Source organism: Drosophila montana, unplaced genomic scaffold (genome assembly GCF_035044405.1).
Source record: "Drosophila montana isolate Dmon_TW-CO22-7 unplaced genomic scaffold, ASM3504440v1 contig_3733_1, whole genome shotgun sequence".
In the NCBI taxonomy this organism is placed as follows: Eukaryota; Metazoa; Arthropoda; class Insecta; order Diptera; family Drosophilidae; genus Drosophila; species Drosophila montana.
In genome coordinates, this window is record NW_026998620.1 from 1716273 (window position 1) to 1738852 (window position 22580).

The 22580-nt window shown below is 41.2% G+C and overlaps 2 protein-coding genes across 4 annotated transcripts; one reads left to right on the top strand and one right to left on the bottom strand.

Moving 5' to 3' along the window:
* The first annotated feature begins 8364 nt into the window (after positions 1–8364).
* Positions 8365–11332, top strand: LOC135436905 (uncharacterized). Of its 3 annotated transcripts, XM_064694675.1 has the most exons (3): positions 8365–8489; positions 8571–8946; positions 10564–11306. In XM_064694675.1, exons 1-3 carry the CDS (start codon positions 8430–8432, stop codon positions 11226–11228), a joined length of 1101 nt encoding a protein of 366 aa, XP_064550745.1. In that variant the 5' UTR covers positions 8365–8429; the 3' UTR covers positions 11229–11306. The 3 variants fall into 3 exon arrangements, with proteins under 3 accessions (XP_064550745.1, XP_064550744.1, XP_064550743.1); XM_064694674.1 differs by lacking the exons at positions 8365–8489; positions 8571–8946 and adding an exon at positions 10412–10497 and having other exon boundaries at positions 10557–11332; XM_064694673.1 differs by lacking the exons at positions 8365–8489; positions 8571–8946 and adding an exon at positions 10443–10497 and having other exon boundaries at positions 10539–11332.
* Positions 11333–12057: 725 nt separating this feature from the next.
* Positions 12058–13783, bottom strand: Obp83cd (Odorant-binding protein 83cd). The gene is made up of 3 exons (XM_064694077.1): positions 13717–13783; positions 12562–12891; positions 12058–12470 (listed from the first exon to the last, which is right to left on the bottom strand). The coding sequence occupies exons 1-3, from the start codon at positions 13756–13758 to the stop codon at positions 12123–12125; spliced, it is 720 nt and encodes a 239-aa protein (XP_064550147.1). The 5' UTR covers positions 13759–13783; the 3' UTR covers positions 12058–12122.
* Between the last annotated feature and the right edge of the window lie 8797 nt (positions 13784–22580).

The window sequence follows — 22580 nt, forward strand, 5'->3', positions numbered from 1 at the left end:
CAATGTTTAGTGACTTTCAAACTGTTAAGAGAATCTATGTGAATCTAAAACTGTGATACTCAAGATATTCTTCTTGGGTATGGACTAATTAACTTGAAGGCTGCAAGTTCGAGAGAATGTTTAACGAGCTGCGACTCTTAGAAGACCCTTCTTGATTCTGGGTTAAGTGACTCTAAAACTGTTAATGTAATGCAGTAAATACAAAACTGTGATTCTCAAGACATTCTTCTTGAGTATGGACTAAGTAACTCGAAGGCTGTAAGCCTGAGTGAATGTTTCCTCAACTGTCTCAGAAGAGCCTTCTTGATTTTGGATTAAGTGACGCTAAAACTGTTGGTCTGATTAAGTGAATCTACAACTGTGCTTCTCAAGACATCTGCCTTGATTATGTCCCAAGGGACTCCACAAATGTGAACCCAAAAGAATGTCTCACGAACTGTTTCTCTGAGAAGAGCCTTCTTGAGTGTGGGTGCAGTGATTCTCAAACTGTTAGCCTGAATAAGTGAATCTACAAATGTGCCCCTTCGAAACATCCTTCATAACTATGGGGTAAATAATTACAAAATGTAAGCCTGAGCGAGTGTTTCGTAAATTGTGCCTTTCATTAAATCCCTTCTAATTGTAAGTTCAGTGACTCTTTAACTGTTTGCCTAATGTAGTGGCTACTAAACCTACTGAGCCTTGGAACTGTGCATTTATTTTGTGCTTAATGCATCTCAAACTGTTAGAAAAATTCAAAGACTTTAAGGCAAGAGAATCTAAGAATTTAGGCCATTCTGAGTAACTCTTCAGATGTGTCTCTCGAAAGAGTTTTCTTGATGACGCAGCAAGTGATTCAAAAACTGTAAATCGATGGCAGTGCCTGTAAACTGTGGCTCACTCGGGCATTGCTGATTGTGATTTTTGTAGGCGGCAGTGGGCGTGGCGGGCATTTGATTTTACGAAAGATAATTCGCAAGAGATTCATGATAATCAAAAATATGAATACACATAATTTACACGAAGTTGACATGGCAACAAAATCTTAACGCTTTATATTTCAAGTTAAGAGTTTTTGGCTTTATTTGCATTCAAGTGAAACTGAAATGCCCCTTTGCACTTTATGAGCAGGGTATACAAATTCTGCATACAGCTGGCTGCCGGCCAAAAATTGTGTCAAAATGCATTGAACGCAGTTTTAATTCGTTGGGTTGATAACCTCAGCACCGGCCAGGGAGTACCGCCCGCCCCGCTCGACCGACGATTCATTCATTTGGCTGTCGTGTATTTGTCGATTCCATTGACGAACTGGGTCAGCATGTGGCGGTGCCAAAACCGTTAATAGAAAATGCATTAAAGCCAGCCAACAAAAACAAGGAGGGAGACATATGCTGAAGCGTTTGTTCCAATTCTGAGAGCATGCCGCACATTAGTCTTAAGTAATGGGGCGCTCCGGCCATCACGTGGCGAATCAAAATTTATCAAAAACGTCACGTAATTACGAGGCAGCCGTCACCAATTGACAAACCTAAGCACAAGCTCGCAGATACAGATACACAGCTAGCAGATACAGATACACAGCTAGAGATACAGATACAAATACGACTTGCGACTTCTTTTCAAATTCCCAGCCAGCTGCCTGACGAATTCACCAACAGATGCGTTTGATTTGTGTTGTTGCCTCGTGTTGCCGCCTGCCACAGCGTCTTCCACAGATTCTCAACTCTATTGTTGTCGTCCACATCGTCGTCGTATTGTATCTTATTTTATATTCCAATCACAAAAGGCGTTGTCAAAGCGGCGACAGCAACGCCAAAAGTTGTTGCCAGCTGAAGCCGTACCCGAACCCGTCTTTGTACTTAACATGTGTGTGCGTGTGTGTGTGTTTGGGAGCGGGAGAATCTCAAGAAGTGATCGTCACGTCACTTGCTCTTGGGTTTGTCTGCGTGCGGGGGCAGGTTGTGGGCACGCACTTGGCAGGGGCTCAGCTGCTAATGGAGTCTTTTGCTAGTACGTTGACATCATCTCTCAGAGATTGAATGCTTGACGCATTAAAAAAGATGGTTTCGATAAGCATCAAGGGGGTTTCTTTTCGAAAAGAAATTGGTAGAAACTATAAATACCCTGTACATGCTGATCCACATTTACGAATATCTGATCACATTCCCGCTTCAGACCCGGCTCGAAAGGAGTATCTGCCAGTCAGGCTTTAACGTTGCGTGCACGTTCATCTTATTTATGGCATATTTTGGAATTCTTAGATATATATTGTATTTTTTTTTTTTTGCTACCTCAGATGTGAGTAGATGTGTCTTATAATGAGAAATCACTTAGGCAACCGAACAATATGGGCACGGCTTCAAATGCCAGCCTTAGTTAAGTTTTTGGATGCCGTCAAGTTTTGACGGAAGTACATTACGTGGCAATAGCTGTAAAAGTACATCGAATCATAATGTTTCAATTTTAATTTTAACTTTCATTAAAAGAACATCGAACCATCAAGGTTTCAACTTTTTGCCAAAGTTAGTTTTAATGGGCTTAGCTCGATAAGTTGTCGATCGTTCGATTTTCAAAGAAATGTTGTTCTCTCAGATTTAAAATATCGTAAGCAGTAAGCAGTAAATCTACCAAAATGCCTCGAGAAGAATCTGTTAGTCTTTGCAAACTATGTTTCTTGGAAATAAAAAAGTATTATATGTTGATTTATGGACATCGAATACTCCGATACATCGGGGAGTCGCATTTTACAAAGACTTGCATAACTGCTTGATAATTAACTTTTTTCTGATGTTTAAACAATATATACATTTACATATATATATAACAAAAACTCGTGTTATTCATATCTTAAATAGACTATGGGCAAAAAATGCAATTATCTTAAAATATCATCAATATTTGCAACGCTCTTGACAATTTGTTGCGCCTGTTGGCCAAGCCCGCATATATATATAAACATATATGTGTGTATATTTGTGTATATCTATTTTTTTTCTCATTTCAATGCCTCAATTACTTTGACTTTCGATTGGATGACACAGCAGGGTCTGTGGCTTGAATTTTATCGCCCATCGTTGGGTGTTGGCTGAGGCGCAGCTTACGCTAAACCTTTTTCCAATAGCTGCCGCTTAATTGCCCATTTAAATTAATATAAATTTCAATTTGTGTGCACCAGCACACGCCCACCATGTTTTTGTCGAATGCCTGGATTGGCAATATGCAAAGCACAATGCGCATACCACATGTTGCCATTGCCGCCTGTCACACCCCTCACTCTCCCCCTCTCCGGCAACAGCCTCGCCTAACCAAGCGCATGGAGCGCGCGACATGCGAGCTGTAAAAGAAATGTGAATATCAGCGCTTATAATACGCATGAAAATGAAATAAAATCGCATTTTTGTGATTGATTGAAGCATGAGTAATGAAAAATTGAGCGCGCAGCAGGCGAAAGGTGCCGCCAGGGGCGAGCAGGAGGGGCGATGCGTGTTATGTATATGTCTGCATGACTCTGATTTTATGCACTACATTACCTTTGGATTTCAATTTGAATCAAATCAGGCAGCAATTTACCTAAATAAAAAGAAAATATGACGAAAACTGCAAGCACATGGGATCAACATAAAAACGAGCGGGCGGCAGAGTTTTCTTCACTTTTCTTTTTTTTTATGTGAAAATTGAATAAAACTGAAGTGAATTGAATTAACTGTCTGCAGCTGCAGGCAATAGCTTCAGCTGTTGTCTATATACAAATATCTCAATCTAAATACAAATCGCTGGCTGCTGCCTGATGACACGCACGTAAGCTGAAGGCGACAACAACAGCAAAAAAAATCGGCACAAACTTCCAACTAGCCAAACAGCAATGACAACATCAATACAAAAGACGCTGCCAAGGAAGTGGGCGAGGGAGAGAGTGTAGGGTGTAGGGTGTGGGGCGAGGGTGAGTGCGGCTAGATGTGCGTCTAAGCTAAACAAAAGTTACGAGCCATATTAAAATGTCATCGTGTCAATGGTGCAGACGCTTGACCAGCACACACACACACACACATACAGAGACAGCGAGAGCTCTGGCAACTCTGGCAGCAACCAGCAACTAACGACGACATGATGAAGCGTAAACAAACATGTTCAACTAGCAGACAGACGGCGGGCTACAAAGCTAGGGGTTGGGTGTATGTGTGTGTGTGTGTGAGTGTGAGTGTAAAGTAAAACAAAATGAAATTTTACTTTGCATTTGAAATGATTTCCAGCAGCTGCAGCAGCTACGTCTCTCCTCCACACAAACTCACACACACATGCTGAAGATTTTTATTTGTATTTCAAATGTTTTGTGAAAGTGCCAGCAGCATTTGAGGCCAGAGTCCATTTGCTAAACGTACTATGCCACCCCTCCGCCTGCTACCCTGTCCATCAGTATTTTTTATTTGTGTGATTTTTGCAGGCTCTCAACTCCGACTGCGGCACAGCCAGACTGCTACCCAAAACTTACCTACCTAGGGCCACACGCTGCGGAGGCTGAGAAGCTGGCGACTGACCTGCCAAAAAAAAAAAAAGAGAGAAGAGAAAACTGCACAAACTAACATTTTGGGGCGACGCCCAGTGGACACCTAGTGGAACGGGGCGGCACATGACTTTCAAATGCTGCAAGTTGAGGCAGGAACTGAAAACTGGTAACTGGTAACTGGGAACTGTAGCCGGGAGTAGATGACCCGCATGAAAATGCTGGCCCTGGCATATTTTTATGCCGCAAGCATGCAGGACAAATGGCTGAAATTTTTGCCGCTGCTGCTGCTGCGTCGCTGTTGATGATGATGATGGCAACGACCAGGCAGAGGAGCAACAATGCCACTGGGCAATGGACGGCAACGTGGCTGGGAACGTGGCTGCCTGCAGTTAGTTCTCCGACATGTGTACGTGGCTGGCCTGCATCAGTTCCCTTTTTCGGGGCACGCGGCAGGAGTTGAGCAAGAGAACAAAAACAAACACACAAAAAAAAAAAAAAATACTGACTGCTCCTTAGCAAGCTCGGACATATTTTCTTGCTTCAACATTGTCGAGCCAGGGGGAAGTGCGCTGGGGAAGGGGGGGGACAGTTTAGGCAATGCCCGGCAAAAATATGGAGAAATTGAACAAGTCGTTTGTCGGCGGCCCTAGAATTTATGTGTGTGCAGCGCGCGCCGCTGCCGCTCGAGTTGAAAATTAAACATTGCGTATACGCCTAGGTGCATAATAATTCATGCCTGGTCCAGGCAGGCAGCCAAGCAGGCTGGCAGGCTGGCAGGCAGGCTGGCCACCAGGCGACCAACTGCAACGAAATTGTGTGTAAAATGTTTTAATATGAGCTCATAATATACGAGCCAAAGACAAAGACCAGGAGACAGTCAGCCAGAGGGGCAAGGCGGGGGGATTGGAGCGACCGCAGCTCAATTTCTGATTTATAGGCCAAGCAAAAAAAAATAAATAGCAAAAATGTTGCCACTCTTGACAGCCCAAGTGTTGTACGTCCGCCGTAAGTGTGTTTGTAGTCGGCTTGAAAAAATGTTATTGTTTAGCTTTTGGCTGTCCAAGGACCTCGATATGCCTAAAATGGCTGCCAGCCGGATATCCTGTGGCGCACAGCCTGCATGCATACGACGTCCAATTGAATTTGCATTTGGTTTCGGCTATCAAAACAAACGGCAACAAAAATACCAAAATACATAACAGAAAATACCAAAAAAAAAAAAAAAGAAGAAGCAGTAGAAGAAAAGAGCAGAGTATGCTTTTGCATGCAAACAAAACACAAAGCATCGTGTAGTTTTCGCATGTAACTTTTTGACATTTGTTTTTTTAATTGCACTGGGACCTTTTCTGTTGTTTCTTCTTTTTTTTTTGTTGAGTGCAGCAGAGAAAAACAATGAAATTTTATGATGCTTACTTTATGCATCTGGCCACTTTGAATACTTTTGGCAAAGTCCAACAAGGTTAACTGCTTTAAATGTGATGAAAATGCAAGCCAAAGAATTTGGAATTGATTTTGTTTGGCAATAAGTTTACAAGTGTCTGTAAGTTAGTATTTTCGTTTACTTTAATTAAGCGTACTTATTTGAAAATATTCAAATATTCTATTATAAGCATGGATTACTACTACTTCAACATTTATGTTTATGTTTATGTATATATCACATATATGTACATATACATCTATGTACCGCATATAAAACAATTCAAGTATCAATTATCTGCTTCGGCCTGCTTTTAATTCAATATGCTTTTCTACGTTTTCCATTTCAGGCTTTTCGGCTGCAACAATCACATTCGACGCATTTGCATTTCACATACATATTTTCAATAAATGGCTTCGACAAAAAATGCATTTGTGAAGCGTTTTGCAAATATTTTTGAACTGTTGAATAAATACTACACAGCATTCAGGTGGCGCGAGGGGGAGGGGGGGGGGGGCTGCACCGCCAGCAGTTTGTTCAATTTATGGGAGCAAAGGTTAAAACGTTAACTGAAAATGGTGACCCTTAAAAAAGTCACAGGTTGATGGCCGCCCCATAAAATGGTGTGTGCCCAACGAACTGACATTTGAAATTCACATATTTTTTAAACATTTTTATACTATTTGCTCTCTTTTCTTTTTGGCTAAAAAGCAGTGGCTGACAGCTAGTTTTTCCAAGGGGATCTAATTGGATATACCAAATTTGCTAGCCGAAGTCAAGAAATCAAGAAATTATATAGAAATTAAATTAAACTTTTAAAATTTTTTTAAATGTTTTATTACTTATGCCAACTTATTGAAGTCAATAGTGAGATTTCCGTCCTAAATTGAAGAGTGCGCTACAAATTAATTGATTCTCAATTCTAGGCGATTGCAGACAGAAGTATGCGAATCCCCAGGCTATAATAAAGTACATAAGATTAGAGATACGCTCTTTGAAAGTAAAAGAAGAAGAAAGAAAATATCTAAAAACTATGGTGTACCCCATATTTTAGATAGTCGCCATAAAATATAAAATTACCTATATTTAAATACAATTTCTAGCTTTGGTAAATAAAGATTCTCCTTTTTTACTTTAGAATTTTACTTAAGAATAAAGATTTTTTTAACAACAAATATATTTGGTATTTAAATATATTTTCGTATTTATGTAAATTTTTTTAAAATATAGTTAAAATATTTGGGAGTGTAATTAAATTAGCTAAGGGCGATTTTACCAGAAAAGAGAACAGAGTTCTTAAGTCAGGGAATGCATAATTTTAACTACTTTCTAGACAGTTGCTGTAAAGCTAGTCTCAACAAACCTAGTCATCAAAGAGCACACCGTAATAAGCCATGCCAGATAAATTCGTTTTGAAAAGCTGTCCACAACATGTGATTGCGTGAATACAAAGATATGCATCTTATTCTCCAGGCAGGCCCATAAATATGCCTTTCGGCGACTACGACTCTGGGTTTTTTTTATCTGCACATTGGGGTTGAGAACCCCGCACCAATATCAGTTGCAACAAATATTCCCCTGGAGCCATTCGGACGGTGGAGTTGGAGTTGGCAATCTGTGCATTGTGTGCGCCGCCTGCCGTTAATTACACAAATGCAAAAGTCCGCTGGGCGACCAAATTGGTTGGTAATAAATAAATTCAATTGAATAATTTATTTAATTTATTTGTGGCGCTGCGCAGCGACAGAACAAAAAAAAAGACCAGCTAAATATATAAACAAAATATGGCTCTTCCTCTTCTTCTTTTTGCCGCTGCTGCTGCTGTGTGGCAGGTAAAAATGGCTGCCAGGCGAACATTTTCATGGCGGAAGTGTGCAGCAAACTGCCGACGAGGTGTTAGAATTTGCTGCAGCAAAAAGCCAAAAAAAGCCACAAAAAAAGCGACGAGGCGCCAACAAAAATGTTGGTGTGTGGCAGAGCCCCAAGTAAATTTGTGGCACAAAAAACAAATCGTTTAATTGGCTCAAACAAAACGTAACCACCAGGTACTAAAGCCACCGACGTAGCCGTTGGTTATATAACACCAGGCCAAGCCAACGCGCGGCCCAAACAATGCCGTTGACAGCAAAGTCGCAGTCACAGTCGCAGTCGAAGTCGAAACCCAAACCCAAACCCGTTTGGTTAATGCTGCTGCTACAGTTACCCGTTTTTTAAGAGCAAAACTGACGCAAGGGTATCAACAGAGCAGCAGCAGCAGCACCTCCAGCACCTCCAGCACCGCCGCACCACTTGCACCACCAAACTCTTCCCCCGTCCAGTCCGGCGGCAACGGGTTTGGCGTGTTTGTTTCACTTTGGCTTTCAGTCAGCAGCAGCTCGCGTCTTGGTCTTATTTTCTAGTCGCAGCCGATTGGCCATATACAAATTATGGAAAATCTTGGCTCGCCAGTTGGCACATTCGCACTCAGGCCCTGCCAGAAGTCAGTCCAGTTCCAGTCGCAGTCGCAGTCGCAGTTGCAGTCCAGAGATGAAACTTAACGCCTTGTTGCTCAGCCTTGCGGTGGTGGCAACTGCCACAGTTGGCCAGGTAACTTGGGCTTGTGTCCTTGACGAACCTCAACTGGGAGCTACATAAAGGTGTTCCTCTTCTCTTCTTTTCTTTTTTTAGGTCAGCGCCAAGTTTCAGATACGCACTCATGACGATGCAGTGCAGGCGCACGAGGAGTGCCACGAGCAGTATCATGTGCCCGATGACATTTACGAAAAGTTCCTGAACTATGAGTTTCCCGAACATCGCCGCACCGCCTGCTATGTGAAGTGCTTTGTGGAGAAGATGGGCCTGTTCACGGAGCGCAAGGGCTTCAATGAGAAGGCGATTATAGCGCAGTTCACATCGAACAACTTCAAGGATCTGGAGCCAGTGCGTCATGGCCTCGAGAAGTGCATTGATCACAATGAAGCCGAATCGGATGTCTGCACCTGGGCCAATCGCGTCTTCTCCTGCTGGCTGCCCATCAATCGCCATGTTGTGCGCAAGGTTTATGGTCAAAAATAATCTCATGTGATAGCAACTCTCTAAATAAAAATTACTGTTGCCCAACAACAACAAATAAAAACACAAAAACAAATTAGAGTGCTTTGGTCGGGAGTGCACGACTAAGAAGCCGAGCTTGATAAAACTTTCAGGTCATAATTCAAATGTGTGTAAAGACATCCTTGGTATCCTTGGCAAATCGGCAAAAAACACCTGATCTTAGACCCGAACTGAAATAAATTATTTTCAAGGATGGTTTCAAAACAAAGTTAGGTAGAGAAAGGGAAAGGGAGACTCTTTGGGTAGAGATCAAATATAGTCCACCACTCCATTATGACAATGCGTAATACATGCATTAATTTTAGAAAAATTGGCAATTATAATAAATTGAAAATTTCTTTGTTTCAACAACATTTTAAAAATATACAACAAATCAAGGTGTGGACAGCCAGGTTTACGAACCGAACCTGAACGCAGGATATTGGCGAAAATGAACCAGCGACTAATTTTTGAGGTTTGCTGCCCGCATTTTTCCTCCTTCAAGACTATTCTCCCAAAAATGTTTTTTTACAACTTTTGTGGGAAGGGTGTCAAATCCTTCAAATTTGAATATTCTGGATAATGTTCGGGTTACACTATACGGCAATCTGCTTACCACATTTGTTGTCTCTACTTCTTTAAAGCTCCGATATACTTAAAAAAATGTATTTCTATACCGATTTTTATCGATTTTATACAAACGGGGCAAGTTATCGATGATTTGGTTGGGAATATCTCTTATCTTATACCTCTGGTATCGACGCGTTTTCACATCAGGACAATCGGACGGACATAAGATCGGCTTGTCTGTAAGTTCTGAGTAGGGATATGTTTACTTAAAAGACTCGATGATTTTTACCGATTTTTATCGATTTATTTATTTATTGACTTTATTAAGTAGGGAGAAGTTATCGATGATTTGGCGAGCAACAAGAGGAACTTTTTCATATCAAGTGTCTAATGTCTATTATTTAATATCTCCGATATCAACGCGTTCACACAGAAAGGACAATCGTACGGACGGACATTAGAATGACTTGACACTTTATGCCTATTTTTTATCGATTTTATAAAACTGGGGCAAGTTATCGATGTTGTGTAATAAGAGCACACTGATATACGGACGGACGGACATTATACCCAATTGGATGTTCATGTTTAACAAAAGTAACATATATATAATTTAAGGGGTCGGTTAAGCCTTCTTCTGACTGTTGCATACATTTGCACAAGGCAAGTATACCCTTTTCGCCCTTTCCCATGGGTTTAGGGTATAAGAAATAAAAACTGACCTAGTCAGTGCTGGTTCTAGTGGTTCAAGCTCTGCTCTTCCAGTTGCTGCTGCTGCGGCTGGCAAACATTGAACTCTCTTAATCTGAGGACGCAGCTGCTGATAAGCGCAGCTGCATGTTTCGAGGCTGCGACACGACGGGCTGAGCGCGCCGACTGGCGACAGTTGAGATTGTGCATTCCAAGCGTTGAGATGCGTCTGACCGTCAGCCTGTTGGCCTTGTGTGCTGTGGTGCGTTCTGACCCCAACCTTTCGAAACTAGACAAAAAAAGCAACCCAACATTTTGCAGACCGTAGCCGATCTCACGGGCGATGCGCAGATCTTGGAGAAGTGCCTGCGCGAGATCAGCAGCCCGGAGCGCATCGACAGCGATCTGAAGAAGCTGGCACGCTATGCGAACTGGACCAGCGAGGAGCTGCCCTGCCTGATGCGCTGTCTGGCCAGCGAGAAGGGCTGGTTCGACATCCCAGGCAACAGGTGGCACAAGCAGCGCCTGGCCGAGGAGCTGGGCGCCGACATCTACAACTATTGCCGCTACGAGCTGCGCCGCAAAACCCGCGACGGCTGCAGCTATGCGCATCGCGGCCTGCGCTGCCTGAAGCAGGCGGAGCTGCACGCGGGCAACAGCCTGGCCACATTGCTGCTCTGCAGCGGCCAGCTGAATGCCACCAACGTGCAGCTGCTGCAGTACAGCAAGCTGAAGCCCAAGGAGTCCATACCCTGTCTCTTTCAGTGCTTTGCCGACACGCTGCGCTTCTACGACGAGGCCGGCAACTGGCGACTGACCAACTGGCAGCAGGCCTTCGGGCCCAGCCGCCAGGAGCCGCAGCCGGATTACAGCGCCTGCCGCAACAGCGAGGAGCAGCGGCGCCTGGCGGCCAACAAGTGCGCCTGGATGTACGACGAGTATCTCTGCTGGGAGCGACTCAACGGCAATCTCAATGGAACAAACGTTGCTTAACGTGAACCCCAACTGCAAATCTTCATTTCAGCTCGAAACGTGTTTCTGTTCGTGCCACACTTTGCACCTCAAATGCTAATTACACTTTTATAGGCGTAGCATATTCAAAATACACTCAAAAAAATGTTTCTACTTTTTCAAAGGTCACAATAAAATGAGAAAATTTCTTATCCTCTGAAAGTTTTCTTTCACATATACTCTCTATATTTTAAAAAATTGTATAAAACATTTTGAATTACGAAAAATATTTTATGCAATTTTCAAAAATGTATACGTAAATATTTTTGAAAACAGTTTTCACAATATATATTAATTCAAATATAGTTTTCTTTTCGATATTAAAACCCAACGTTGTATTTATGATTGAACACAACTTCGGGCTGATTGTTTCTCTATGATATAGTTGATAATATATTAATCATATGTAAGGAGTGTGAAAAAGCAATTACTGAGATTGGTTAGTTTATCTTAAAAAAAAAAACTGATTCTGCAGTGAAAGTATAATTACCGAAAAAAACAAAAAAATATCTTTATATAAAAAATATATAAATGTATGTTTGAAAGGTGCGAAGTTTTGTTGACAAAAGTATTAAAATCTCTGCAAGGATCGTAACAAAATGGAGCACAAAAATAAGTTATAAATTTAGTATTGTTTGGCATTTTATGAAATAAGAGCTGTAATTTTTAAAAATCACAAATGGAACATACTTTTATTATATTTTCCTATATTTATTGGGACTGTGCGAGTGCTTATGAAAACGTTTCATTTGCAATTTGGATTTAAAAATTAACGTTTTTTTCAATTTTTAAAATATTTAAACGTTTGCATTACTCTATGATTTGCAGACATGTGTCGAGACACTCGTTTTGTTCGCTCAGTGTAACTAACAAGTGCTAAACGGCCACCACAAAGCAGGTGAATTGCTGGTAAAACGTGGCACAGGGATTCCGGCCACGGCGCTGTGCACAGCCAGCCACATGGGCGCCCACCAGGGGCACGCCCAGCACTTGCCGCATCGCCGGCAGACGCCAGCGGCGCGTGCGCTCATCGAAAAGCTGCAGCTGCGAGATGAAGCAGCGCGTAAAACAGGGTATGGGCTCTGTGGGCGGAAACTGGGCGTAGTCGGCAATGCGATTCCACTCCACCTGATCCACCTGCTGCAGGCATTCCTTCATCGCCGACTTGGCGACGCGCGTGGCATTCGGCATGTTCTCTATCAATATGAACGGATCATTCTCCAGCTGCAAATACATATAGATAACATTCTTATCAGCTGGCTGCTCGCGGTCACTGGCCCGGCCAGCAGCTCTTATCTCTCCCATCCACACTCACGCTGACAATGCAGTGAAAGCCCGCATAGGCGTGCTCACAGCTGCTCTGGGTCTGATCCGCGCCCAGCTGAAGCCGCTCTTTGCACGCCTCGTAGACGGCCTCGCCAAAGTGCTGTCGGATGCGGCGCTCCTCGAAGCCCGCCTGGTCGTGATAGAAGTCGAACATCTCGCTGAGATAGCACTGCGTGAAGCAGGGCACCTCCTCATAGTTATCCGACCATTGCGTGTACCGCTCCAGACGCTCCGCGTTCGCCGCACTCAGTCCTCCATAGTTGCGCAGACACTTCTCAATGCTGCGCTGCTCGCCGCTCAGCAGCGCCGAGCTCTCCAGCTGGAAGCGTGTCAACTGATTAGCTAAGATCGGTAAGAATTGCAGAAGACATTTCGCAGTCCATAGAGCATAGATAATCCTCAAGCATTATCTACAGCAACTGAATCAATTTGAAAGCTATCCTAACGAAATTGACAGATAATCGAAATTCCGCATCTTTACTAGTATATGATATAGACGGCTGACATTATAATTGGAATATTGAGTTTGAGTAAGGAAAGGAAAGATGCCAACGGTTTTTATCCAGCTTTGCCCATGCCAAGTTATTCTTTCTACCTTTTCACCTTTTCCCCGATTTTCCGCTAGTGTGAAATGTAAACAAAGTGAAAAACAGGAACTGTGCAAATGTAAGGTAAACTTTACAAGTCACGAAAACACGGGATGAATCTTCAACAATTACGAGATTAGAATAGAGCGAAAATTCAGCATTTGCTCATAAAACCTTTGCGCCGCATTTTTTTCACAAAGATCAACCATTTTCCACGAATTTTTCACTCTTGCAGGTGAAATTAAAAGAAAAAACCTTTAAGCCTTATAGCTATGAATCAAACTCGAGCTGTACCATATTCCTATCAATATCCATCAAATTCTGATCACTTTTGATTACGTCTATACTAAACTATAATTGCTGTCTTGATAGACAATTGCATTGTACCGAAATTATAATTGTATTTACAGCGGCCAACTCAATCAAAATTTATAAAAAAAATATAGAAATTTTCTAACACAATTCTGCTTTCTGCAAGGGTATTTGCACGTTGACACAACGAATATAACTCTGCTTTATATGAATTGCTTTCACAGCCGCTCTTCTTCAGCTCTTACCACAGTCAGCCAGAGGCATGTTGCAAGCAGCACAAGACGCATGATCTATTCGGATTTTTGGATTTCCTACACGTTCCAAGTACGAGCAAATACTGAAGCACTGCCAAATTCTAAGCAGCGTCGAGCACAAATTTCGGTTTTCTTTTCGCTTCTGCCAGACCAGTTGATAACCCAATTTGGGCTGCCTCAGGTTCAATTGAATGATAAGCATGTCGTCTATCAGCGCAGCGTCATGTAGTTCAAGTTTAGAGCTTGCGCAAGAGTTAAAAAAGCTGAGCGAGATTCTCAATGGGATTGCCACAGAGCAGGGTGTTGCTGGAGGCGGGCAGAGCTCGAGCGGCTTACGCAATGGGCCAGGCCCAAGCTAGTTGCATTTTTTTATTGATCAATTGATCAACACCTGCCAATGAGGCCACAAACAAATCAACTTTTTTTGTTTTGTGTGTTGTTAATTGATCTGATGTTTATTTAGTTGTGTTTTGGCGTTTTGCCCGGCCAGTTGTCAGGCATTTAATAATATTACAGAGAGTTGTTGTTGTGCTTTGTTTGTAAAGGAGCGACATCGTCCCACTTTACGCATTTTTGAGCAACCGGATTTCTCGAGCTGTTGATGGTTCGCCAAAACAAAAAAACAAAAAAAAAAACAAAACATGTTTAACACGTCGCACAGTCACTTCTGCCTATCTGCGCATGGAGATCTTCATCTTCAACTTCTTCAACTTCTTCATCATGATCATCTGCTTCATGTGCTACCGTGTCTCGAATAATTGCAATCGAAAAGTGGTTCTGCCACTAAAAGTTGTAGCCACAAGTGCCTCCGCTGACCAATCCTGAATGTTGAATCGCCAGCCACGTTTATTTCAACACTGGGCGAAAAAAAAAAACTTGTTGTCCAACGGATCATATTCGATTTCAATGAGCTCTGCAGCTATGCTCTTCGGCAAAGTATCTGTTTACTGCACTGAGACGAACTGTCCACGCAGTCAGATAACTAAAAACCAGCTTCTAGCTGCGAGTGTGTAGATGTAGATGTGAGCCAAAGCCCAGTTTTACACATTTACAACAAAGTTGTGATAGTTTATAACCATTGCTATATCATAAATAAATCTAATTAATGTGTTTTAATCAGAATGAAGAGCTACACTCGAAATATGAATCAATTAAATGGGTTTCTACATTTATGCAAATGAATCGAGACTTTAAAACACTTTGAAAGGCCAGATTCATGTACAGACACTTTTAGAGCATATTATATGTATGGCATATTTGGCTTGTTTTTTGCCAAAGCTACAAACCGATTTTGAGTCAAACCGTTTTGAGCCCGGAACTGCAAATCAATTTGAACTGTGAGACCGAGACAGCTGAACCGAAATCCAAAACAACAAATATATTATTCGAAAATGATTTGCTTCAAATAAGAAGCTAACTTTTTGGCCAGACTACCTTACAGAATTTATCAGACAATACTTTCCTTTCAAATATGTTGGATATGCAATAGTTTCAGCAGGTTTCTAAAATATATGACACACCAAGGTTTGAACCAGAAACTGGCTTAGAGGATACGGAACCAACAACCATTTGACTTGGAGCTTGCAGCCCTGGTTCCATCTTCTTTATCATGCGTTGGAGCTTATTTTGTGATTATTTCTTTCAGTAAGTTCTCCTCAGACTCGGATCTCGTTCTCTCCGTTCTCGATTGTCGCATTCTTCTTGGTGATTCTGCTCAGTGTAAATGTTATTCCACATGATTCCACAATTTCTTTCGCAGCTTGGCCGCTTCGCAATGACCTTGGCTCGTTTTCTTGCGTGTTTTTTTTTTTTAGCCATTGAAATTATAAAATCCAGTTTTTTATGTTTTTCTTCTTCTTTTTTTTTCACTCTTTCAGCTCGTTTCCTCTCTTCTTTCACTCGCGCGTTGTCAATTTGTACAAATTTTCGTTATATGGTTAATTGCTGTACGCTTTGTTGTTGCCAAACAGCTTTTTGGGATGAATGCAGCCTATGTAGCAATGCTCATGATGATGTCGCTGATGATGTCGCTGATGATGATGATGATGATGATGACACCGTGGCTGAGTGGCGTCTGGGATGCGCTTGCTGCACCGCTTGGCAACCATCGTCTCGGCGTGACCTTTGGCAATTTCAAATGCAACCATCGAGACATCGAGACATCGAGAGGCGGCTGTCCGACCCGTTGGAATATTTTTCAGTTTCTGATGGGATTGCGAAACGGCGAAGCCAAACAGAGACTTTGGCTGTTTAGCATTTTAATGGAGCTTAGCATGGATTTGAATATATATTTACGTTTTTTCTGTTTCTGTTTATTTAAAGTTTTTGTGAGGCTTTCTTTTGATGTGCTGCCCGCCCGGCTTTGTGTCGCAGCGTCATGAATTTATTGATAAGTTTGAAATTTTCAACGTTTCTTTTGTGGGATTTCAAGGTTATAACCTAGTTTTTGCCAAAGGTGCGTTCAGCAAAAATCAAAAAACAAAAAAAAAAACAAAAAACAATGCATATTTTATGGGTGAGAAATGAGCTGAAATCGATTCGAGTTCGATTCGAGTTCGGTTCGTGCATGTTTAATCCATTTAAAACGAAATTGCGAGCGCGCTGATAAAAAGCCAAACGATATGCAGATAACAATAAAATCGTCCTTGATTTACTTTGTGGCCAACTTGGCCAAAAGCAGGCAGGATGGCTAAGCGAAACAAGTGGACACTTTGCATTTATTTCTGTTTTTGGGTTTTGGATTTTTGCTTTTAATTGAAAGCAGGCAAGCCTCGGCGAAATTATGGTATAATTAAAAATACATCAGCTCATTGGGCAAGCTGTGCGATTTGCAATTTGCGTTTTTGGCCAAAATGGAATATGACAGCTAGCCAAGCCGATTAGTTTTGGCCAAAAAAAATATCAAGTGCTCCGAAATGAGCATAATTAAATATACATCTGTGCGCGTGTGGCAAGTGGATTTTATATGCTGCCGCCCAATGTGACAGCTGCGGCCAATTGCACAGACAATGGAGGAAGCAGCCGAAAACTGAAACCGAAAGTGGCTTCCCCACCCCCCCTCCACCCCCCTCACTCGCCCGGCTGAAGTCAACAACCTGCGCGTGTTTGTTGCCTTCAATTTTTCGAGCCAAACTCATTAACTCAACATCTTCGTTAGTGGGAATTAATTATGCAGATGTATTCATTGTATTGCGATTTCAAGTGTGGTAAAATGCAGCGCTCCATTGTCGTGATTGGATTGGGAACGACGGGCTGGGTCTTCGGCGCGGCGACTGGCTGCTAATGGCCACAAGGTGTGGGCAATGATGATCATAATGTTGCTGATGATGATGTTCACAATGTTGATAATGATGATGAAGATAATTGTAATAGCTCTTGTCTCTAGTTATGACAAGCAGCGACAGGCCGGGGCGTTGGCTGTGCCCTAGTTGGGCATAATACACATGTCCCATTAGCTCGGCCGCATTGCAAAAGCTTTTAAAAACATATTTTGTGGGCTTAGGTTTTTGTGTTATCACCACAAATTAATCTAAGAAACGTTTAGGCTTCCGCTTGAGCCGATCGCCGAGCGACTTTTCAGTCAACAGAAAAGCTGAAAAGCAGAAAAGCTGAAAAGCAGATTTTTGAAATTTTCTTTTCTTTTCGTTTTTGTTTTTGTTTTTGTTTTTGAAAGTAAATTTCACTGATCATTGACCTCGACTCTCTGTGTGGTGGTTGCGTGTAAATGCCGTCGCTGAGGCCTGAACGCTTTGGGGATTACGTAAATCCGAAATTAGTTAATAAATGAAAACTGTGAACTGTGAAATGAGCAATACTACTATTGTACAATATATAGAAATCATGCCGTTACGTTTGAATAAAACGCCGCAATGCTGCAGCTCCAAGCTGCAGTTTTCCATCAGCCCAAAGGTAATACTAATATATATACTAGCCACAGGGTCTGTTGGCCAAACAACGTAATAAACTTATGTAAATTGTTGTAAACATTATTGTCGTCAATATTTCAATCGTATAATTAGCTTAAAGTGGTGGCTGCACAGTGGTGAAAAAAATTTGAAAATATATTAAAATCTGTCTTAGCCAGGTTATTCGACTCTGTTGGGATTGAATCAACCAAGGGTCTATCTCATTACTGCTCATATTAATGTATCCTAAGATTCTGGTCATTATTATGCAAAGAAACACATTTACCTATTTAAATTTAAGCAGAAAGTTAATAAATATTTTATTTTCCCTCTTCACACTGGCGTTCGATCCACAATTTCAGCTAAGTATCTCGAAACAAGCGACTGGCTGGGGCCTACTAAAGAGCACACCCAACATCATTGTAGATAAAAGCAAGCTAGGTGAACAAGTATACGAATTGAGAGAACTGAATTTGAACTGTCAACCTGTCACTTCTTAGTCGGACCTGCAGACACCTAAGTCAAGACAGGCTCACGACATCATCTTGAAAAATCACACTTTCGGTCTTTCTTCAATAACATAGAAGCTTTTCCGCCACATGGAGCTCGAGTTTCCCCTCTTAATGATCACTTGGGCTTCTACGTTCATAACGCAATTTTGTATATAATCGCAATAGATTCTGATCTACAAAGTAATCAAATTAGCATACATCCCATTCTCAAATTACTCAAGTCAAGGTATTGTCCAAAAAGTAATCATCAAAAGATACATTTAGATTACGGAACAGACAATCAAGTAGTATAAATATATCCTGAGTCTGATTTTGGCTATTGAAAGTCTTCACCGGAAATCTTTGTTAGAATCGCATAAATCTTTGTAGAACTAATTAAAACTATTTTTGGCTTAAATGTATAGCACGTACTGACCAAAGAACGCTATCATAGATGTTCATCGGAGACCTTTTTTAAGATTTATTGCTGCTCAGAATCTTCGCATAATTAACTTATTAAATAAGTTCGCTCGTTCTGCATCATGTACGGAATATTTATTTCTTTTCTGTTTACAAAGTCAAAAAGATAATGTTGGCTCTAGGCTTACTGTTCGACTGTCTGTCTGAATGAATGACTTTTTTCCGTGCTACTTAAGCTAAAGAAACCTAATTGGAATTCAAACTCGCCTTAAACCATATCAGGAAAATTATAAAAATATAGGAGGGACTTAAGTCTATATGCTTCACAAATTTAGAGCTATAGTCAACAGGTAAATTACTCAAATAAATATTTTAATGAGCTCAAAAACCACCATTATTCAGTTTTTCCTTAGAGTTGCAGTCTAAAGAGTCACCAATTCAATTGGGCAGAAAACTTTTGGGCCCAGTTCTTAGCTGTTTGTTGTTAGTAAACATATGACAAAGCAGCTATAAAGTATCTTCTGCCGACATTGTGTATTTTGATATCAGTTAACAACTCCTGCAAATCTCTTCAGGAGTTGTCGCCGGCAATTTTCAGTATGCCCAGTCCACAGGGAAATCAATGGCAACTGTCGAGCAGGTGACCTGGCAAGGCTGGGAGCTGCCGATGCCCTCCTTCATACGGCTTCGGCTGAAATTGTAGCGATGAAAAAGAGAAGGATACGCAAACTCTGCACCTGTCCAGCTCCATACAAAGCCAAGTTTCCTTGGAACCTAATTTCTTTCGGATACCAAACGCATTTTAGACTTTATCCGTGCCTCGGGTGCATAGTTCCAAAAAGTTTCTTTGGTCTTTGCCAAAATGTGAGTGGGATCAATCAACTGCAGCTGCATAATCGTCCACTCATAGTCTAGCGAGTCGGAGGTGAACTGCATGACGTCTGCTCCACTAACATACCTACAGAGAGGTCAGACAGGCCGAGAATTCGCCAAATTTACAAGCCATGTGCCTAAAGGCTGTCAAAACTATGCTTCTTGACAGACAGACTGCCCGCCGATTATCTGCCTAAAGAAAATTGTACAAATTGTTGTTGCAGGCAGATCTGGCTGGCAGATCTGGCTCTGTGGTCAGCCATGTAGCTAAACGATATTCATAAAAATTTTATAAATAAACGACAAAATCTTGGAAATTAAGAGCTAAAAGCGAATTCTAACGATGTTGCTAATTCGCTTAGCGCAAGATCTTATAATTGACTTTACGATTCTTGTTACTCTATTAATTTATATTTTACTCTATTTGTTTATATTGCAACTAATTGCATTAGTTATGGCCACAGACAAATGATCTTATAAATAGCACAGGCTTTGGCCTTTGGCGAAGCGAAAACGACAACGCGGCCCTAGTTAAGTTGCGTTAGCTTTAACTCGGGTCACTTACTAACGAGGTCGTTATTTAATTAAAATATTTGCATTCAGCCTTAATTTGTTTAGTTATTAACGACAACGTGTCAACGCTTGACCTTAGCCAGACATAAGCTCAACCTCCCGATTAACTAATTTCTGACTGGCACACAAAAAAAAAAATAGTTGAGCATTTCTTGGCAACACCTTCGCTGCGTGCGGGAGTTGAATGCAATAAAAACCCGTTCTAACGGATTTTTTTTTTATTCTTTATTTCATTTTTTTTTTGAGCAATGACAAACGAAAGATTCAACTAACGAACCGGCGGCGGCCACAGTTAACGACAAATTACCGTTTCGAAATGCACTTGCTAAATACGAGTTAAGAACTTGCCAACGGCCAAATCGGACGAGCCCCAACTACCGGTCAAGTCTTCAACGTTTGGCTTAATTGAATGCGACGCACACACACACACACACACACACACATGGTATTCATTGCATGGGTGTGTGCGACGAATCAGATAGCATACGAATGGCATGCATTTGAGCAAGGTGAGCGGAACGAGGCGCCCAGCTCTGAGTAGGCCAGTTCGAGCCAAACCAAACCAAAGCAAGCCAAGCCAAGCCAAACCAAGCCAAGTCGGGCCGGGCAACTTTTCTTCCGCGTTGCACATGCGACGTCAACGTGGCAGCGCCGCACCCACCCACAAACGGTCGCTGCTAAAGTCAACAATTAAAAACCATACGGCTCACACAATCTGCGCAAAGTGCTGCCAACGCTGGCTGATGCAATTTTTGCATTTTTCAAATACTTGAAAATTTCTTGTCTACAAATTACTATGAGCGAGCGCATGGTGTTGGCCAATCAGTTTAGTTGGCGACCTGCGACTTGCGACTTGCGACTTGCTGACTGCAAGTATTCTCAACGATTTGGCATTCAATTTAGATTGGACCCCCGTTGCCACAAACACACATAACTCGCCCTGGGCAGCACACTCCCCGAAATGCCAGGCAAACCAGCCAGGCAGCCAGATCTATAACGGGCCAGACGCCAGTCTGACAGCTGCATGGCAAACAAGTTTTGGGTGCCTTTTTTTTTGGGGGGGGCTAGCCAAACAAACCCTAAAATTCGGGTGCAAGAAATAAAACAAGCAAGAAATCGCAGCAAACGGTATACAAAAGATTAAATACCCTTTCATACCTGAGTTTTTCAGTTTCACATTTTGTATAGAAGAGAGTCGGACAGACGATCCTGACTATAATAGACTGTTGCTATAAAGGTCGCTTTCTAGCGAGAGGCACCCAAACTCAGATCATTATAGGGCATATAATTCAACCATTACCTATTAGGGTTCGATGCGTAAGTGCAATACTCATTGACAATAACAATCATAATGACAATTATATTGCTAATGCCAATGCTAATGCTAATTATATTGCTAATACTAATGCTAATGCTAATTATATTGCTAATGCTAATGCTAATGCTAATGCTAAAGCTAATGCTAAAGCTAATGCTAATGCTAATGCTAATGCTAATGCTAATGCTAATGCTAATGCTAATGCTAATGCTAATGCTAATGCTAATGCTAATGCTAATGCTAATGCTAATGCTAATGCTAATGCTAATGCTAATACTAATACTAATGCTAATGCTATTGCTAATGCTATTTCTATTGCTAATGCTCATTCTAATACTAATGCCATAAATGATAATGATAATGATATAGATAATGATAATGATAATGATAATGATAATGATAATGATAATGATAATGATAATGATAATGATAATGATAATGATAATGATAATGATAATGATAATGATAATGATAATGATAATGATAATGATAATGATAATGATAATGATAATGATAATGATAATGATAATGATAATCATAATGATGATAATGATAATGATAATGATAATGATAATGATAATGATAATGATAATGATAATGATAATGATAATGATAATGATAATGATAATGATAATGATAATGATAATGATAATGAAATGATAATAATACCAATAATAATAACAATAATAATACAAATGATAATGATAATAGGAATAAACTATTTATGCATTTTTCTTGGAACTTGTACTGTTTTTGAAAAAACTCGAATACCTTTTGTAAGAGTATAATCAAAGATTTGACTTTTAGATTTTCAGCTCTACGACAATATGTTTTAACTTAAAAAGGCTATAGGCAGTGGCCTTTTATTTATGCAGTATATACAGTATAATATAATATGCATGCATACTTCAACTAGCAGCAGCAGCAGCAGCAGCAGCAGCAGCCGCAGCAGCTATTAACTGCATCGGTGGCAGCTATTGAAAGCGAAAGCATAACTGACAAGGTAGCTTAGTTTGTGTTTATATGTTGTTGTCGTTTTTTGCACTTCTAAAACTGGTTCGCTGTCTGGCACTGTGGGCAGCCGCAAGTTTTCTAGAGACCACTTCAATAACACAGTAAAGCCAGGCCAGGCCAGGCCCGGCTACAGACCAGCTCAACTCTTGACTGCACAATTTTTGCAGTAGTCACAAGTCGTTGGCAGCTGTAATTGTTCTGCAAAGCCGCCTCTTGTTGTTGTAGCTGTTGTTGTAGACTGTAATTTCATATTCTTCCTGC